Source organism: Symsagittifera roscoffensis, chromosome 1, assembly GCF_963678635.1.
Source record: "Symsagittifera roscoffensis chromosome 1, txSymRosc1.1, whole genome shotgun sequence".
NCBI lineage: Eukaryota > Metazoa > Xenacoelomorpha > Acoela > Convolutidae > Symsagittifera > Symsagittifera roscoffensis.
Window position 1 is genome coordinate 25512601 of NC_087062.1, and position 18698 is coordinate 25531298.

General features: G+C 35.0%; 1 protein-coding gene across 5 annotated transcripts in view; it reads left to right on the plus strand.

Moving 5' to 3' along the window:
* LOC134841849 (slit homolog 1 protein-like) overlaps positions 1 to 10323 on the plus strand; it is a 12228-nt gene extending 1905 nt beyond the window's left edge. For 2 of the 5 annotated variants that reach the window (XM_063857898.1, XM_063857892.1), the window contains exon 2: positions 8075 to 10323. In XM_063857898.1, the coding sequence (XP_063713968.1) occupies positions 9200 to 10198 (999 nt within the window). In that variant the 5' untranslated portion in view covers positions 8075 to 9199 and the 3' untranslated portion in view covers positions 10199 to 10323. Of the gene's footprint in view, positions 438 to 5830; positions 6444 to 8074 lie in introns of those variants that run through there. The other 3 variants (XM_063857906.1, XM_063857912.1, XM_063857917.1) reach the window with 3 other exon arrangements.
* Positions 10324 to 18698: the final 8375 nt, after the last annotated feature.

Sequence of the window (18698 nt, forward strand, 5' to 3'; positions counted from 1 at the left end):
AAACAAAAAATACTAAACCAAAAGCGCTCTTAAATTTTGCAGATTATTCACATTGTTTTTCTTCATAATCTCCTCGCGAACTCCAAAAGCGTGTTTTTGTGATGGCGATGGTAAAATCTCATTTAAAACATCTCTTCGTAATTTAAAATGGCATAAATGTAATTAGATGCCGCAGCATTTCCCCCTTCTGAAAAATTAATCCCATTACGGCAATCTATCTGTCAAAAACAGAGAGTGCAATTCTGAGTGTCCAAATTGGAGTTTACCTCCAAAATAGCAAAATTATTCCCGCGGTCATTGTTCAATTTTCAAACAAAAATGGTTTATAAACTGCAAAATTGGATCAATACTTATAGTCATCAAATCGATATTTTTACAATTACAATCGTTTCAGCATGATTTCGCTGAAGATAATTTGACGATCTCTCCAGGTTTTGGTAAGCAAAATTTTGCACAACTTTTAACAAAAAAGGTTTTGGAGAAGTTTAGAAAAAGAAACCTAGTGGTCAAAAAAACGACAAAATTTTTCGAACATTGCCCTTTCAAAAGCCGGAGGCAACTAACTGTTGCACAAAAAAATTCACCTAAAACTTGTTTAACAAAATTGAGTGTTTAGTTTTCTAAATTTTTTCCGGAATTGTTAAATTTAACACTTACCACTTCAACATATAACAACTCAAGTGCGTGTTATTTTTTTTTCACTGTCGTACAAACTAACTACGTTTTTTCTCGCAACTACGTTTAATACGGAGGCGAAGCAGAACTGCGCACAATTTGCGATACAACGCCATAAAAACGGCATGACAGCTAGTCAAAAAAAAATCAAAAACTATCAACCAAAATCTCAATGAGTTCGTCTCGAAAAAATTTGTCGAGAAAAACAGTTGTTAGTGTAGAATAAGCCTTGAATCAAAACTAAGAATCGCTAACTGAGGAGACAGCAACTTGGGCACTATGTTTTTGGAAAGAAGTATGTTCTTCTCGAAATCCACAAATGAACAAAAATCTGTTTTTACTCTTCAAACGACGTAAGAAAAGACGACTTAAACGATATAAAAAACGCCAAAACCATTTAAGTGAAAAAAAAATTCAACGCAAAAGTTATACAACACCGTAGAAATCAGTTACCTGCACCATTATAAAGTCTAAATATGGTTTTCCCCAATAGTATAACCCCAATTTCAGCCATTCTGTAGACAATTTAAAGTCAATATCAGTAACAAAAAAATTAGCCGTTTGCTAGGCATGTATCCCAGAAGCTTCCAAACAGAGTTTTTTTAGATGCAAACTTTGCAAACACAGGTAGAAAAACGGTAAAAAACTATAAAACAAAAAACGAAAACATCACAGTAAAAAATAAAATAAAATTGGAAAACTAAACTTGAGCCATGCGCCTGAAACGAACAGCGGACCTAGCGATTGGAAATGTATCGTCCTCGATTTTGCTTCTTGTTCCATAGAAACACTGCAAACATTAGACACTTTTTATATGAACATTTTTAGTTTTGCGCGTTGGGCTAGGAAAAAATGTAATATAACACTAAATTTGCTAGCTTGCGGCCCATGATGATCCGTGCTATTTTCTGGTAATACTTATGCAACATTCTTAGGTGGGAAACATAGCTCGAAAATTGTCTGAAGGTTTCAAGCAGAAAACAATACAGCTGTTTCTTGCAAAGAGCTATTTAGCTCTTTTTCGTGGTATTCATCATACATAGAGAGATCTTACTGTTTTTTGGGGATAGGGAATAAGCTATTGATCGTAGGTTTGCGAAAATACTTCATTAGTTTAATAATAATAATTGTAGTTCCTGCGAATCGCAGAGGAGCTATCAGTAGGCCTTAACAGTCCTGTCGAGGATAGTCCATTTGTATTATCTCCCCACATTCCAGCCAAGCTGTTTTTTTTGCGCCTTGAATTTTTTTACGTGGTACCACTATTGCAGCAAAATTTGGTCAGGTTGAGGTAGACCTGAAGCTGGAGGTCAAGTGAGAGCTTGATCTCACACACTATCATTGCCATGGCATGGGATCGATTACACGATCTGACGATATCAAAGTGAACGCCTTACCACTGTGCTAAGTGCCTCTCATTAGGTTGAATCATTTCGAGGTATTTCTTGATATCTTGATGGCGATCAGTCACATATAGAAAGAAATCAGGTATGAAGAGAATCCAAAAAACGTTGAGAAGCAAAAAGCTAAGTTTTTTTATTATAATACAACACTTCACGCGGTACATTTTTTGTGTTAGCTGAGACTGACTGAAAATAAAACCCACCCCAATTGATTTTTGGGTTGCAAAATACGCCTTAATTGCTAAATGCTGAGGGTCTGTTAACAAAGCTACGGGGAGTGCAAAAATTAATAAGAAAGGTTTCACACTTGATAAGAAAGGAGTTCCCGCACTGAAGTTTTATGGTTGACAGTCGATGATAATTGCATTTTTATTGTCTGTCTCTCTGAAATTGGAAAACTATCGATCGCAACTGATTAAAAATGGATTAAAATATTACTATTTTTCAGAGAAGTAAACCCCATTCCCAATCAATTTAGACAAAAACTATCTAACGCAATATAATCTTTTTATCCGACAATGGTATATAATCAGTTTTTTATTTGTATCTCTTTTCATGTGTTATTTTCATTCATTTTTAGTTAGTTCTTTGGTTGTCTTTCTTTATTTTCAAAGTTTCTCTAATCTCAATCGCGTTTTTTTTTTTAAAATACCTTTTTTGTATAGCTTTTACATGTACTTCTTTCCATTTCTTATGCTCCCAGCCCCCAATCCCACGTTCTAGCTTCCGTCCACAAATAATTTTTACCCCACTCACGTCATTAATCTTCCTCCTCTTTCAGTTGAACGCGTTGGGGAGGGGGGGGGGTTGAATGCAAGCAGGGGGCTGGTAAAAGGGGGTACGAGGATCGGTAAGCGGGGGATGTGGTGCGGGAGAAATAGAGGAATCTGGTTGGGAGCGTGATGGAGATAGTGATGGGGTCTCGATGGTGGGGACGTGATGGTAGAGGGGTGGTGAACCTGGGGATGAACTGCAAAAGTAGAGAAAACACTTTATATCTAAAAAATCAATTTCATTGGATTTTATCAGCAAACAAAATCGATCAGCTAGGAAAAAAAAATTTTGCACAGAAGCGAAGCTGAGCTTCGCACCACTTGCGATACAAGAGGATTAAAACAGTATGATCTTCAAGAAATAACAAAGGTAACTTCTAACGATGAAATTGAAAAAGGAACAACGGTGTCTGTACAAAAAGTCCAATACAAAACAGTCCAACACAGAACAGTCCGGAAAAAATTCAAATTGAACAAAAAAACAGTCCGATACAAAACAGACGGAAAAACAGTCCGAAGTAATAATTGTTTCAACAAACCGGTAGGCCAAAAAGTGTTCAACAAACATGAACGACAAAACAGTGACTGTCGTAGTCGCGCCCACGTGTTGCGAGCTTGCCAACAGAGGGTAAGGACTCTATACGAAGATTATAGCCGGTTATCACCACAAAGCGGCGACGCGCTCGTAGCACGCCAACCGGAGATTTTAAACTGGGCTGTTATTTTGTTCATTACATAGTGTTTGGACTATTTTGTATTAGACTGTTCTGAGAGGACCGTTTTGTAAACGCACCGGAACAACAAAAACAAAAAAAAAAGAAAAAAAAAGCTTTTTTTAATGATTTTATAATTACGTTTTTTACAGAAAACCATATGGAGTTAGTTTGGAGAGTTCGAAAAGGGTGCCTGACTTTTTCGTGCTCATTGAACGAAAAAGCAAATGTTTTTGGTGTAAATTCAAAAAAATCAAAAAGAAAAGTCCGCAAAAATTTTTGTGACTCAAGTACTGCACTGCCACTAGTGGTCTTCAGAAAGATGGAAAAAAGTTGAATTTAGACAAAAGAAAGAGAAAAAAACAGATGAGAGAAAAAGAGAGTTTGTGATGCGGGATCTAAGCCGATAAAAATGAACAGTCGAACGATAGTCCCCAAGAACAGAAATCTTCTAGTTTAAAAAAGAGGTCTCGGTCCGGATTAAAACCCTAAGCCTTTGTCGTCTCACCACATTCTACTCCAAATGCGCTGGACGCTAGAACAAATTTCAATTTTAAGTAAAGCAAGTCGAAACACGTCTAACAATTGAATAGAAAAAATATATAAAGGTTTATTACATCCGGCAAGTAAGCCGAGAGGAGTTAGACAAAATCCATGAAGCCGACAAAAAAAAACTAGTTAATTCAGTAAAAATTGAGCATGCCAGAAGCATATCAAGTGCTGTCAAGTGATTCAGCAGCATATCAACGACAAGAGATTCAACTTTGTTAACCCAGAAAATGTCTCTATTTAGGTTTGATAACGCTTGCTAATCGCAAATGTATCATTATCAATTCTGATGGATTATGATTTTTACATAACCGATTAAAAATCGATTAAAAACTGAAAAAGATTAAAAATCGATGTAAATTTGCCACAATATTCGATTATTCAGAAATATTTTAGTCAACGAAATTTTAAATTTATCGACTTTAACCAAAAACATTCAGAAAACTTCAATCCAGTGATAAGCTTCAAACTCGATTTTTAGGACCCTTTTTTACTGCCGCCAACATCAAGTTCTAGGGGATAAAAATTGGGTCTTGTATGTAAATGACTGGACCAATTAAATCGCCTCAATTTTGAATGATTTGAGTGCAATTGATTTATTGCGTGTAAACAGTATAATGCATTTTATATAATTTAAAAAAAGCAATTATTAAACCCCGACAACATTATCAAAAAAGATCACAAGTAAAATAGCTTATACGATTGCAGTCAACAATTTTATTGACGTATTTTAATTTTCCATTGATCGCCATCATTTCAATGGCTTAAAATAGTTTGAATCAAAAACCACCTCGAGCATGGATATGAACAGGGGCGGACGCACCCCCCCCCCCCCTCAGGGATTCGACCCCCTGCCGACCCAAAAGGTCCCCCTTTGATACTTCTAAGAAATGCAGTTTTAGCCGACTAACCTTTAAATTTTTCTAAAGGCGCCTTTGGCGCCAATATATACTAATTTACTAATTTTGAGGGGGGAGCGCGCGAAAATAAAACCGTTTCTTTGTGAAACTGAAAAAAAAAGTGAGAGAGAGTTTTTGTCGCACACTGTCGAGAAGAATCGGAACAAAAAATCATAAAAAGATAAAGCAGGAAAGTTTGAAGGTTTAATTTTTTTGTGCTTATGGCAATAGTAAGAAGTAATTTTGCGATTTTCGCACCTTTACTGGTTTTTACTTGTTTTTCCAATTTTATAAACAAGAGGGGTTTTTATACAAGCTTTCTCTTGCCAAAAACCTGGTTAAAAAAAATTTAATCTGAAATTTAACAATTTATAAAATTGCAGTTCTCTATTTTAATTGAGAAAAAGTGCCGTTTTCTCTGTCACAAAATTTCTATGAGGCTATGTACAACCCCGCCAATGAGACCGATTTGAAACAAACATATATTTATTCTAACTCTGAGCAAAAAAAATCTTTTCAGACATCAACAAATCAACAAAAGATGTAATTTCACCTCAATGCAGCGACTCGAAAGATACAGTTATCAAGTTTCATTTTTGGTACAATGTCAAATTATTTTATTTCAAGCATCTGAAATTTGAAAATGTCCTTTTTATTTTCTTAAACACCTTTTGTTAATTTTCGTTTTCTTCGCCTGTTTGATCCAAGGTAATATACGTGACTGCTGAATCTATCACTCGCTTGGATTTGACTTGTGACGTAAAATTTCGGGGTTCTCGATCGACCGCGATTAAAAATTAGCGCGGTTCTTAAGTGCTCTTTGGTTATCTGATTTCTCGCTGAATTTTTTCACGTCGATGGCTGTGCGGATATTTTATAATTGCCCCGAAATATTGATTAAATTCTATTCACGTGTCAGTCGCACCACAAACTATGAACAATTTAAACCCTCCCAGCCCTCATTGAATCGTTGAGTTTTCATGGATATTCTAACTATTGTCCCAACATCGAAACCGACATTAAATTTCCCCATCAATTTCGCAAATAAAACTAGGTCCGATTTTGAGGCTGCACAAATTGACTCTAATTTAGTTGCACTTCTCAAAGCCCATTGACTTTACGGTACCATTTGTAGGGACAACCCATTTCTAGCAGTTTAATCATTGTTCCTTCTTCTCTTTTCCTAAGAATTTCGATTATTTCTGTTGTACACAAACGCCCGTGTCGATTTACAATCTATTTTTTACTGTAGTTAATAAGCGCAAGCAACATAAAAAACTAGTCGTAAAAAGGCAAAACAAAATTATCTGAAGAAAGATCAAACATGCTCCAAAAATTCCTTTCATCATGCGAACGTTTTAATTATTTTCGCCGGAATTCACTAAAACGCTTCTTAAATCATCCATCTGAAAATTACCCCGGTGGGTTGTTGTAAGTAAACACGTTTCACGTTTTTGTTTATTTTTACCATACTTCTCGCGCCCAATTTTTGAATTTTCTTCAAAGACTGTTTTCAATCAAAATTCGCACTTTATTGAAAAAAATCGTTGAATAGTTGACACAGGGAATCAAAAATTTAACAATTTCATTTAGTCTGGAGTATCAAAAAACGGGCTTCTTTCAAGCAAAACAAGAATAAGAAAAACATTAAATGCCTGTCAATTATGCTTCCATTTAATACTTTGCAATCGTTTCCATTCCATATGTTTTCTGCCAGTTAATTCTTCATATTGTCTGGTTCTTTGCAAGTGTGTATAAATCCATCCTCTGGAGTGCCAATAAATGCAGTCCAGATTACGAATTAGGATAGCATTCATTCGGTGTCAACCAACCATGATACAACCACATCCTTCTTTTTCTACCTGGCAATCAGTTGAAGATTATATTTCACTACTTTGTCTCTCTATTTTGATTCAAGGTTCAACAGTGTATTAGGCCCAGCGGATTCATAAACAACCCAAAAAGCTAAGTTGTCGATATCAACCAGTCAAAATTAAATTACTAGCATTGACATTCAAATCACATTTCTTTCCACTGTCTCCCATTTTAAATCAGGTTAAATAAAAACATAAAAGTGGCCAAATATCAACTTTAAATGGTGATATCCGAGCTGTTTTTGGAAGAATTGATCATAAGTTTTGAGGTTGTCGTCTAAAAATGGGTGTCATAAATAGTGTCGAAATGTCGAACTCCTGCAGGGAGTGACGTCCCACCTGAATCCACCCCTGCCCCCCCCCCCCCTCCTGTATTAATTCAGGTAAGCTCTAAATGGTTAACAAAAAAACTGCAAATAAAATAACTCAAAGTAGTCAATATCTTAAATAAACAACAGAAACAGTTTTAAATAACACTTTTGGTTTTTTAAATATATTTGATTTTTTTGAAAGCTAGGTATTTTCAAACTAAGAGTATATTTAAAAAAATGCGATCTCTGTTTTCCATTGTTTTAGCTCTAGGTCAAATCGAACAAATAATAAAGCTAATAGACCAGAATCAGTTCCGCATTTAATGAACTGTAAAGCAAAAATAGCTCAGAAATTAAAATATCATTTTTTAAAAACATGTATAATAAATAACCAAATATGTACGAGTGTTGTTCTGATTCAGATTTGACTATGGGGATACTGGTGTTACTTCTTGTAACCTGGTTTCCGAATATGGTCCCGAATAAGTGACCCTGTTGCGTTTGCCTGTTGTGTTTGTCCTCGGGATGTTTACAGCGCAGACATCTTTATCTGCACACCTGTGGAGTTAAAAGCCAATAAACCAGGGATAATTTATGGATATAAGGGCGGAGGGCAGCATAGGGTGCTAAGTTGTAGAAAATAGAGGGGGTTGCTGTTTTTTTTCTAGTTGTTTACGTCAAGGTGTGAATTGCTCATATTTTAGCCCCGATTAGAACAGTGAAAATGCGATTGTATTCACACTCCATTTATTTTTGTGCTAAAATGAATGTAAATACTGGTAATTTAACTAAGACGCTTTCTGGTTCCAGCTTGCTTGTTTTTCCCTTAATCGAGGCTGCTTTTAATGTTTTTCTTTAAATTAACATAACATTTCAGGCACAGTCAATCCCTGCACGAGCGGGTTAATTGAATTCTAAAACGTATCGGCAAACGCAGCAGCCTACGCCCTTAGTTCAATTCTTCTCTTACCAAATCTGGGGTAAAATTTGAGCCCACTTTGTTTATGAAGATAGCGGATACCAGACGAATTTATGACCAGTGACGGCATGTTTAGTTATAACCAGTCAGGAGTTATGATTAGATTTATAAGTAATTATTCCACAGGCCGATTCAATTTCCATTATAATACATAAGAGAGCAATATACTTTAAGTGGTACTCTTGCAGTATTTGTAAGATATCTGCAAAGTCGAATCTTCAAATATTTTGTGTTTCCTTACCTATTCTCAGAACAAGGGCTGAAAAGATTGCGTGATTTGACGCGCCTTATCCCCTCCCGGAATTAAATGGCTCCCAAATCAATTTTGGCCTAATTGGATTTCATAAGTTAGACTCGGAGCCTTGTCACAAAAATAAATTTCACAAATTAATGCTTCACTGCTTTTAAATATCGCCCTCATTACATATTCCATTATAAACATCCTTTCTTAGTTCTGCTTTCTGGTTCAGACAGTATTTCAAAAATCACCCTGTTTTAGCGCAAATTTCTTCAAAGCAGATTTTACTTTACTCAGCCAAAAATATCACCCACGGCTAAATCTATCAGAGCTTTAGGGCGAAGTATCGCTAGAGTGTAACTTGTTTTAAATCCAATTGTAGAAACCAAAAACCTACTTCAATTTATTTGAACAGTTTTGCGGTTGTTTTAAAGAGTCCAGCGACAACAATGAGGAAACACAGTGCCTAACGTACCCGAGAAATAATGTCAAAACACAAGACGCAATATTGAAACCAAATCTTAACAGCAGGACTTTCTCTGTTGTCTAATCCCAATTTTATTGCCCGCAAAGTTTACCTTCAAAACTTGCCGTGATACAGACAACTTTGTCCACGCGGTAACATTCAAACTTAACCGGGTTTGAGCAGGTAAATTTGCCTGGCGAAAGGGTTCCACTGATTATCAATGATTTCAATCGAAGCGCCAAGTTTTACCCAGTTAAGAAATTTACAAGTACCGAAATCCATGTGACTTATCACGAAATTCACAGATTAAACTCACGAAATGGTCTCCATTTATCGAATCTTAACCCTATTTTTTGCATCTGAGATTTCAATCCAGGCATCTGAGGTTTGCTACCCTAGATGCAGATGTCGCTCAGAATCCAATATTGCATGCATAGAAAGATCAGGTTCGCCATTCACCCAAATTCCAGATTTCCTGACCAAATTTGATTACAGAATCCGACAAATTACAATCAAAAACCAAAACATCCAAGAACTTTCACCGACCACCAGAAACGCTCTTAACTTCGTTCCTTACATCGAGCAGCTTTCAATCACTAGAAGTAATGTTACTTATGTGGAACCGCATGTTTTCAACGCCGGGTTCCGCCGATTTCAGGCCCTGGATCTATCCAGGAATTCTATCAAGAAAATTCCAAGCGCCGCTTTTTACGGATTACAAAACGCTACTGTTATATCATTAGCTAAAAATGCGATTACTTCTGTCGACGAAAACTTCTTCGGGACTTATTCCTTACGACCATGGTCGGGTAACATGATGATTAAGTTAAATGAGAACCGACTAGAGACGTTTCCAGGAGCCTTCGTAGAGCGAATTGAAAGATTCATTCGTATGAACATGCCGACAACGACAAAAATTACAATCGATTTATCCGAGAACCCTTTACGTTGCGACTGTTCAATAAACTGGTTCGTATCTTCTGAGTTCGAACACGTAGAAGTGATCGGAACATGTAGCGACAATACAGGTTTCCCCGAAGTCCAAGGAACGTCGCTTCAGAGAATCAAACAAGACGCCGAACTTTTCAAAGGCTGTAAAACTGGCACGTTTTTCAACTTCAATTTGCTATCAATGCAAACTCTTTTAATAGCCATAGGTGCTTTCACAGTTTTTGTTATTCTCATTATATGTTTGTACAATAGGATATCGGAATGCGTGTACGAGCGGAAGATGCAAAGATACGCCGAATCGTCACAGAGAATTCCGATGTCTCGGTCGAAAAACAACATCACCTACAATGACATTTCTCTAATTTAGAGAACATAATATGACAAATATCCATATCTCAAAACAAGTTAAATTTACACTTTCAAGTGTTAGCTAAGTTGCATTAATTTTTGAATAGTTTTAGACAATACAAATACAGTGCAATCATAATTAAACTGCTGTTTATTTTTTTTTTAAATGCTTACAAATAAAAAAAATTAACTTGAAGTCTGTTTATTCTTATCAATTTAGATGAGTTTTGGCAAGAATTCAGCATTACAAACACCAGCAGATTCAGGGGGACGCCTCCTCTCAGGGATTCCCCTTAGTACTATTTTGAGATATCCATTTTTGACTGACTGACCCTAAAGTTTTTCTTAAGGCGCCGTTGGCCGCCAAAATATACTAATTTTGAGGTAGGTGGGTTGGGGGGGGGGGGGGGGGGGGGTTGGCGAAAAAACGCAATTTTTGGTCCAAAACGTTCCAAAAACTTTCCAAAAACTTCCCAACAACTTTGCCTAAAAACGCCTTTTTGACCTGTTTTTTAGAAAATTTGCTAAAATAAGAAATTAGAAAATTTTGTTAAAATAGGGTCTTTACAGGTCTTTGGGAGGGCTCAGAAAATCAATTCGGCCGACCTAAAAAATGCCGACAAAATTTTCGAAATTTTGTTGAAAATCATCTCCTACCTCGAGAAAATCCTAAATCCGCCCCTGATTACAAACGTAAAACGCGAAGTCAGAAGCCGTTTCTTGAGGCAAAATTAATTGATTTTTAAAGTAAAGAATCCTTATTCAATTCAGTTCGATGACGCACTTATTGATGCAGTAAAACAAAAAAGCCAAAAAAGCGAAAACACCATCTTACCGTGCATGATGCAATTAAACTTAGGACAAAATACTTAATTGGTTTTTAATGATAAATTTCAACTACTTGCGATACCACATAAAGGAAAGGAGAAAAAATTTGGAAAAACCTCAAGTGAAAACATTTTTTTTCTGGAATGATGTTCTATTTGCGGAAAACACGTCCAGAATCATAATCGACGTCGTTTGATGAAAATTGAAAAAAAATTAACGAGTGAAACTGAGCCGACAATACTTCCCGGGTAAATTCCCGCAGTACCGAAAACAAAAATGTTGTAAGGAAAAACTTTGAACAAAAAATTATATTCTAAGATTCATAGCTATTTTTTTACTCGATTTGGAGCGAAGCAAAATGAAATTTTTTGTCTATTAAACAAAAATTTTAATAAAAACTACAATTTTTTGAAGATTAAATTCTTCTTATATTTTGTTGGTCTACATAAGAGGCTCATTTATATATAAGTTTGGCAGTAATTGACTCAGTAGTTTTGGCGTAATTTTTGACTGATCAAAAAAGTCAAAATTGGTTCGTATTTGGGGTAAGAATTTGAGCTTGAAACTAGCAAAATAAGTTGCACCCAGGGGCGGATTTATGGGGTAGGTAGGCGCGGGGAGATGGGTTCGGGGTGTGAACCCGTCCCCCACAAGAACTGCCCCTAAATGCACCGTAAAAATTCTGCGACAATTCGAAGCAAATTTAGCGCTCATCATTTTCACCTGAAATCCTTCCGTTTTGAATAAAAACTCGTTTTAAATTTCAAATTTTATGCATTTTGTCCGGATAATATAAGTTAGCACTATACAATCGTATGTTTATTTTCAAATTAAAAATATTCATTCAAACTTTTTTGCGGTCGTTTCGAAACAGACGACTCAAACATATCAGTAATAATTGCTGAAAGGTATAAAGGACACAAAAAAGACAAATTTAAAATTATTACAAGCCATTGAATTATTATTTATTTTGAGAGCAAAATGGAATATAAAAATTTGCCGCTATAAAACGAACTAATTAACGCATAATAAGAACACGTCCCCAAAGAAAACTCAAAAACCCTTGTTTTTAAAAAAGAAAACAAAAGTAAACACAGAGGCGGAGCAGAGCTTTGTACCGCTTGCGATGAAAAAAAAACGTATTTCTAGAAATAAAGTTTTAAAAAAGCAGATCGGAAAAAAGCTGAAATTTTTTTTTGAAAATTAGGTTATCAGCAAAATCAGTTTTACAGTCGTTTTAAACTGACCAGCTATGCAGAATACACGCAATGAAACTATTAGTAAATAGCACACTGATGAAATTTTCTTAAGATAAATTAAATTACAATCACCGAACAGTTTTAAATCATTTTGCAACAATTAGAACCAGTAAGATTAAACGAACGACTCACCTCAACCTTAAACAACTCAAAAGGTTTCTAGAACGAACAAACTATTGATAATGATAAACTTACAATTACAAGTAGTTTAAATCTAATAATTATTCACCTTGCTCAAAAAAACTAGTAGTTACAAGTAATTAAAGAATTAGAAGTAGTTCAAAATCTAATTATCATTCAACTTGCTCAAAAAACTCGAATCAAACAAAGATATAGAAGCAAGAAAGAGACTTTTCAGAACAAACAAATAAGTTTGAAGCTTTGAAGCCGAAAACACATGCCTAAGAGGAAACTCCGGTCAGACAAAAACAAGTTTAATGAAATAGAAAATTGAACAAACCTCAACAAAAAAAAACAGTTTAACTAATATTGCTAAAAATAGACCACGAAGAAGTATCATTGAACCAATTTAAAAATTAATGAGTGCGGAAACGTATCGATATTATCTGGAAGTGATACATATATTTCGATTAGTTTGTTCGGTTTGTTTTATGGCACAATTAACTTGTATTGCGCTGTTTTGAAGGCAAAAATTATTTTTTGGCAAAATCAGGTATTATTACACTTGCGTTAGCAAGTGTCTTGAAATCGGTAACCAGGCTTTTTCCAGTAAACAAATTTTCTTCCACGTTTGTTTTCAACTTACTTTCTAAGGAAACTTCAGTACCTCCAGGTTCCTTCCCACGTTGCTTAAAATTAACGCTATCGCCTTTATACCCTAAGGTTTTAGGGTTCGACCCTCGGCCGGACTTTGTTTTGTTCAGTATGTATTCAGTTGAAAAAAAGTTCGGTAAATTTGAATTTTAGGACTTCCGTTATTCTGCCAATCTTTTGTCGGTTTATTTGCATCATCACACATCTAGTTTTTCCTGCAAGCTGCTGTCATTGCAAGTACAAGTGTTGTTCTTTGTAAGTTCAGGGAGGTGGATTTTAAACATATTAAATTTTTTTTCAAACATTTTTTTTCGGCGCAACAGGTGTTTGCTCAAGATTGTTGGATTAATTGTCTTATCACTGATTTTTTACGTGCTCTATAAGCAACTTCCCTTGTAGTTGAAAGTGCAAGTGTTGTTCAATCTAGTCTCTGGTGGGACTCAAAACTGTAAACATTTTTTATGAAATCATATTTTTTGCTCATATTGTGTCTGTTCAAAGATTGTCCACTTTGTTTGCGCTTCTTAAGTTTTATTCAGTTGCTAATTTAATACTCAAGTTTCTGCCATGTTTTAGCTTAGAATGAAATTCTATCGAGACATCCGAAAATTTAGTTTTTCATAGAACTAGTTTTTTCGACGTTTTCCATTTTGTCGACGTTTCTGTTTAATTAACAGGTGCTGTCTGATGCTTTTTCTGATTCACTTTTTATGTTTCTTTAATGAAAGTAGTTTCCTTGTGTTTAAAAAGAAAATATTAAAAATCAGACTTGGTGAAATGACAAGCTACAACTTTCAACATCACTTTCAAAATCAAAATAAAATCCATGCTTAACAAAAAACCCGAAACAATTAGAACTCATTTTAAAAAGACAGGAAATGAACCGACAGAAGCAAGCTAGCTTGAAAACTACGAATCAGAAAAAAATCCTTCAAACAATTTTTCAAAAAAAAAATAATTTGAAAAAAGAAAAAACAACGGAAATTGACTACACGTAATTACTACCTTACGGAAGGTAATTTTATTTGAATTTTCAAGAAATTGAGCATGTCTGAAAAAAAACCTTTCCTACACATCTGAAAACTCTCTTCCGGAAGTTATTTACTGGAAAAAGTTCTAGTACACGGTTGCAATACCCTTGCTTATAGCAAGGGCAACAATCAAATGTCGAAAAACTCAAAAAAAAAATATAAAAAAGGCAAAAACTATTGAACTATTTATTTGCACCAAAAATGCAATAAATAAAACCGATCGAACAATCAAAAAACAAAAAAAAATGAACCAATTCTGCTAATTGATCTGAGAAAATAAAATGAAATAATTTTCAAAAATTTTTTCAAAAAACGTTCGAAATTTTTTTCATTTTTATTTTTTCAGGAATCTAGAAAATTAATTAACGTTTTTCAAAAACTTCATATTCGAAACCAATCTTCCACTGAATACCAAAAAAACTAATTCGAAAGAAAAACATTCGGAACATAAGCCGACGAAATTATAGCCGACTTCTTTCAGCGCCGAAATTCTACTGAAAATTTTCGGCACAGAAGAAAAACTTTTGAAAAAACTCTTCACAGGAACCAAATTCCATGCCTAATATGCAACTACGGCACACTACACTAACCATGGTGCTATTGAAAGAATTACCATTTCATTGCGTCTATTCTGTGGACAAAGTTGTTCACGGGAAAAAGTATAGTACTCGATTCCAATACCCTTGCTTATTGCCAGGGTAACAAATTAATTTGCTTAGAGAATGTCGTTTTTGCAAAAACGACTCCAATATTTGCTGATTCGATATGTACAAAATTTGAAGCTCTGACACTCAGGGTTCTAAAAAAACAGACGATAAGATAGTTAGACAACCGTAAAATAACTTAATTCAGACAATAAGAACTGTGCAAACAAAAACTTCGCTTAGCACAAAGGCACACAAAAACAAACAAAAAAATTGTATCACAAAAACTATCACAGAAACTGAATTTGACTGCAAATTTATTATAAACACAGAGGCGAAGTTGCACTTCGCAAACACAAGCAACAATAGGACCGATAACGCCACTGGGAAAAGCTGATTTAGTAAAGCGTTGAGTCTACGAAATTTCTTAAGTGACGCACGCCAATTAAGAAGCAATAGCAGTACCAGTCAATTTGATCAAAAATAAATTTAGCAACTTACATGCTTCAATTTATAGAGCAGTCAATGGAGCAGTAATAAAACGAAAAAAATAAATGTAATAAAAATACAATGAGATTGAGAATTTTAAAAAAAAATCATGCCCCCACACGCCTTATCAAGTAAAGTGATAAATTTCGAACCTAGCAACAAATCAATTATGGCAAATAAGCTTCCTTCAACTAATTTTGAACGATTTCTTTGACGAATTAAATCTCCGCTTACGCGTTAATAGCGCGAAATTTATCGCGCGTTAAGTGTCCCAAATTGGCCAAAAACGCTATTTTTAAACCTCCATAGCTTCACAAAAAACGATCACAGGTGAAATATCTTTCCAAATTTAAGGTCAGGTTAACAATACTTTTTTAATGATAATAAAAAAAATCCTGACAAAAATGGCTAGTTAAAAAGTCGAAATTTGTCTGAAGAAAAAACCACCCCGAGCCAAATATTGCGCTACTTTCGTTACGAGATTCGAAACAATAATAGTCGGTGTTACTATCATTAGCATTGGCTGTACTTAATTGCTGGTTTTTGATCAAAATGAACACATTTTATCGCAACAACATTTGCGATTTAAGTTGAAAAACAAAGATAGTTCATACCATAACACCAGCATTGCTTGCGTAAACATTAACTCGGAAAAAAGTCTATTTTTGAAATAAATAAAGCTAAATCATTGATTTGACATCATTTTATGGCAACAAGTCTACGTACACGGAGCGTAAAATTTCTTCCAAAGCTTATACTTAAAAACTAAAATTTAAATCAAAGTTTACACCAAAAACAAAAATCAAAACGTAGCTACAGTCAATTTAAGCTAGGATGCAGTCAGTCTTTTTCAACCATTGCCAATTGTTTTAAACTGAATCAAATAAGTGCCGCTCTGGCCATTGCTTCTGGCAATTTATGCTTCCCCATATAGTGTTTCTTCATGTTTTCTTTTAGTTTCGTAGTATGCTCACAAATTGTGCAATTCAAACTCGGCGTACCTAAAACGTGCTTCAGATTAACACGCCGGACTAAATTCTGACGAAGAGACGCTTCAAAACAACAGAATTTACACGAAGAAGATTTCCCGGTGTCTAAAGATTGAGAAGCTGAAATGAAATCAATCGAATCTTGCTGGAAAAAATTTGGTGAAGTTTGCTGAGCAGCGGATAGAATCCTTGGCGTTTTTGATTGGTTCTGAAACTCACTTATAGCCTTGGCTAGTTTGGAATTTCGCTGCGATGGTCGTTTTCTGGAGCCAAAATTTTCTGCTTTTGCTGCTGGTAATATCAACTTCAGCTGCGGAGATGTTTCAAGCGCTTCTATATGTTCCTGCTCCGATATGCTGACTTTTCCCAAACCAGCGTCCTCGTTCGCAAAGAAAAACTGTAATTGATTTTTACCCAAGTTGGAAACCAAATCATCAGGGACTGCTAGTGTAAGTAAAATTGACATTGCAGTGGCAAATTTAGGACAAATCAACCTGAAATAGATATAAATAGTGAACAAATACGTATAACAAACACACTTCAATATAAATAGTGAAGTACGTTTGGGGTATTTGTTAGACTAAAGAGTTTTCAGTCACCAAAAAACTTGACTGTAAAAGTCTGAGACAGAGCTAGATATAAAATAGAAATAGCCTCAAGTCAGAAAGAAATCTCTTTTGATTCTAGAGATAAATAATGGGTAAAACCAAACGGTTTAATAGTTTTTCCAAGGATTTCATTTCAGAGTTTGTTCACATGCTCGTAGCTTGTTCACATGTTGATTTTGTTTTTTAGAACTCAACTGATTGTTATTGGACTGCATGATGAGGATTAATAGAGGGAATCTTACGGCTCTCGCTGTTGGAAAATTTAGGGTAAGAATTCGAAAACTGTTAAAAATTTGCTTCTACAGGGCAATATGGAGTTGTTTCGCTGACTTTACTTTCTCCCAAGCAGCTATCCACTGTACTACTAAGTTTAAGCTTTGAACATTGTCTTCGTATATCTGAAGTGAAACTTCAACTGAAGACCAACTGATTTCGTGCATTGTTGAATTCAATTCGCTCAAGATTCTTAAATGTCTTTAAATTTTTTAACATCTTCCTGTATCAGATTGGGACACAATAGACAGGAGGTATATGAACTATAGTGTATATCGCGGGATGGTAGTTAAAACCTACGCGCAATCACTGAGTATAATTAAATTCAATGAACAAATTCAAAAATCTAATCTTGTTAAATTTCATATTTTTTTCTCGTTTTTTTTTTAAAAGAAACCCTCGATGGGACATTTTCTGTCATTTGCACAGAAACCGGGTGGTAAAATTTCTCTTTCGCACATGAAAAAAAAACATTCTGATAATTCTTTACTAGCCTATTTAAAAATAAACCAAGAAAAGGTAGCTATGTTCAAAAACAGCTACTAGTAACGAATTAACCACAAATAAATTTTCAAAGTAAAGATAATCTATCGTTCATCAATATAGAGCACTTTTAGCCATGGCCTCCGGCAGGCCGTGTTTACTCATGTAATGCTTCTTCATATCTGCTTTGAGCTTGGTCGAGTGTTCACACAGATTGCATTTGATTACAGTCCCACCCGTTATGTGCTTCAAGTTGAAATGTCGAACCACATGTTGGCGCCATTTTGTAGAATAACCACAAAGCTTGCAGGAAAAGGACTTAGTCCCTGGGTCTAGATCTTGCGAAGCTGCAACAAAATCTTCCGGATTTTGATGGAAGCTTGTGACTTGTTGCGGAGCTTGTTTAACGCATTTTGGCGATGAGGTTGATAAAGACCGTCCAGTAATAGAAAGAGAGTTTGGTCGCTTGCTAGAGTTTTCTCGATACGGAGTTTCTGACAAAACCACTTTGATCTCGTCAACTACAATTTCGCCCAGTCCATAATCAATTTGCGAAAAAAATAGTTTAACATTTTTTGTTTCGGGATTTATAGAATCTAAAATTCTTGGATTAATAGTCAAGGAAAAACTGATCGCGTCGTCGAGGGTCATTGTTACATAAAATCTACAATCTCAAACCTGCTTCAAACCTAAATAAAATAGAAACACAAAAAACAAGAGCAACAGGTAGCAGTGGAAGTAACACACCAGATTTTCCTAACACCAAGATAATCTTCTGGATTTTTCCGCATCACAACATTGGAAGAAATATTATAACACTATATTATGTTTATTATGCCTTGATCAATGTCACATAATTTAAAAAATTCAAATTTAAAAACAATAATCATTAAATACTTTAGCCAAAATTTAAAAGTTTGTTGCTTTCGTCATATCATTTGTGTAAGACAGCTCTAATATAATTGAGGTCCTTTTCTATGCATTGTAAATGCAAGACCGTCCAACCTTTGGTTACTCCAACTTTGAGTAAACCAAGGTCTTTGTCACTTGCGCTCGGTTACAATTAACCCAAAAACTTTCACAAATAAAATTTAGAACAAAAAAATCAAATTTTTTGGTTTATGGAGAAAAACTCATCAGA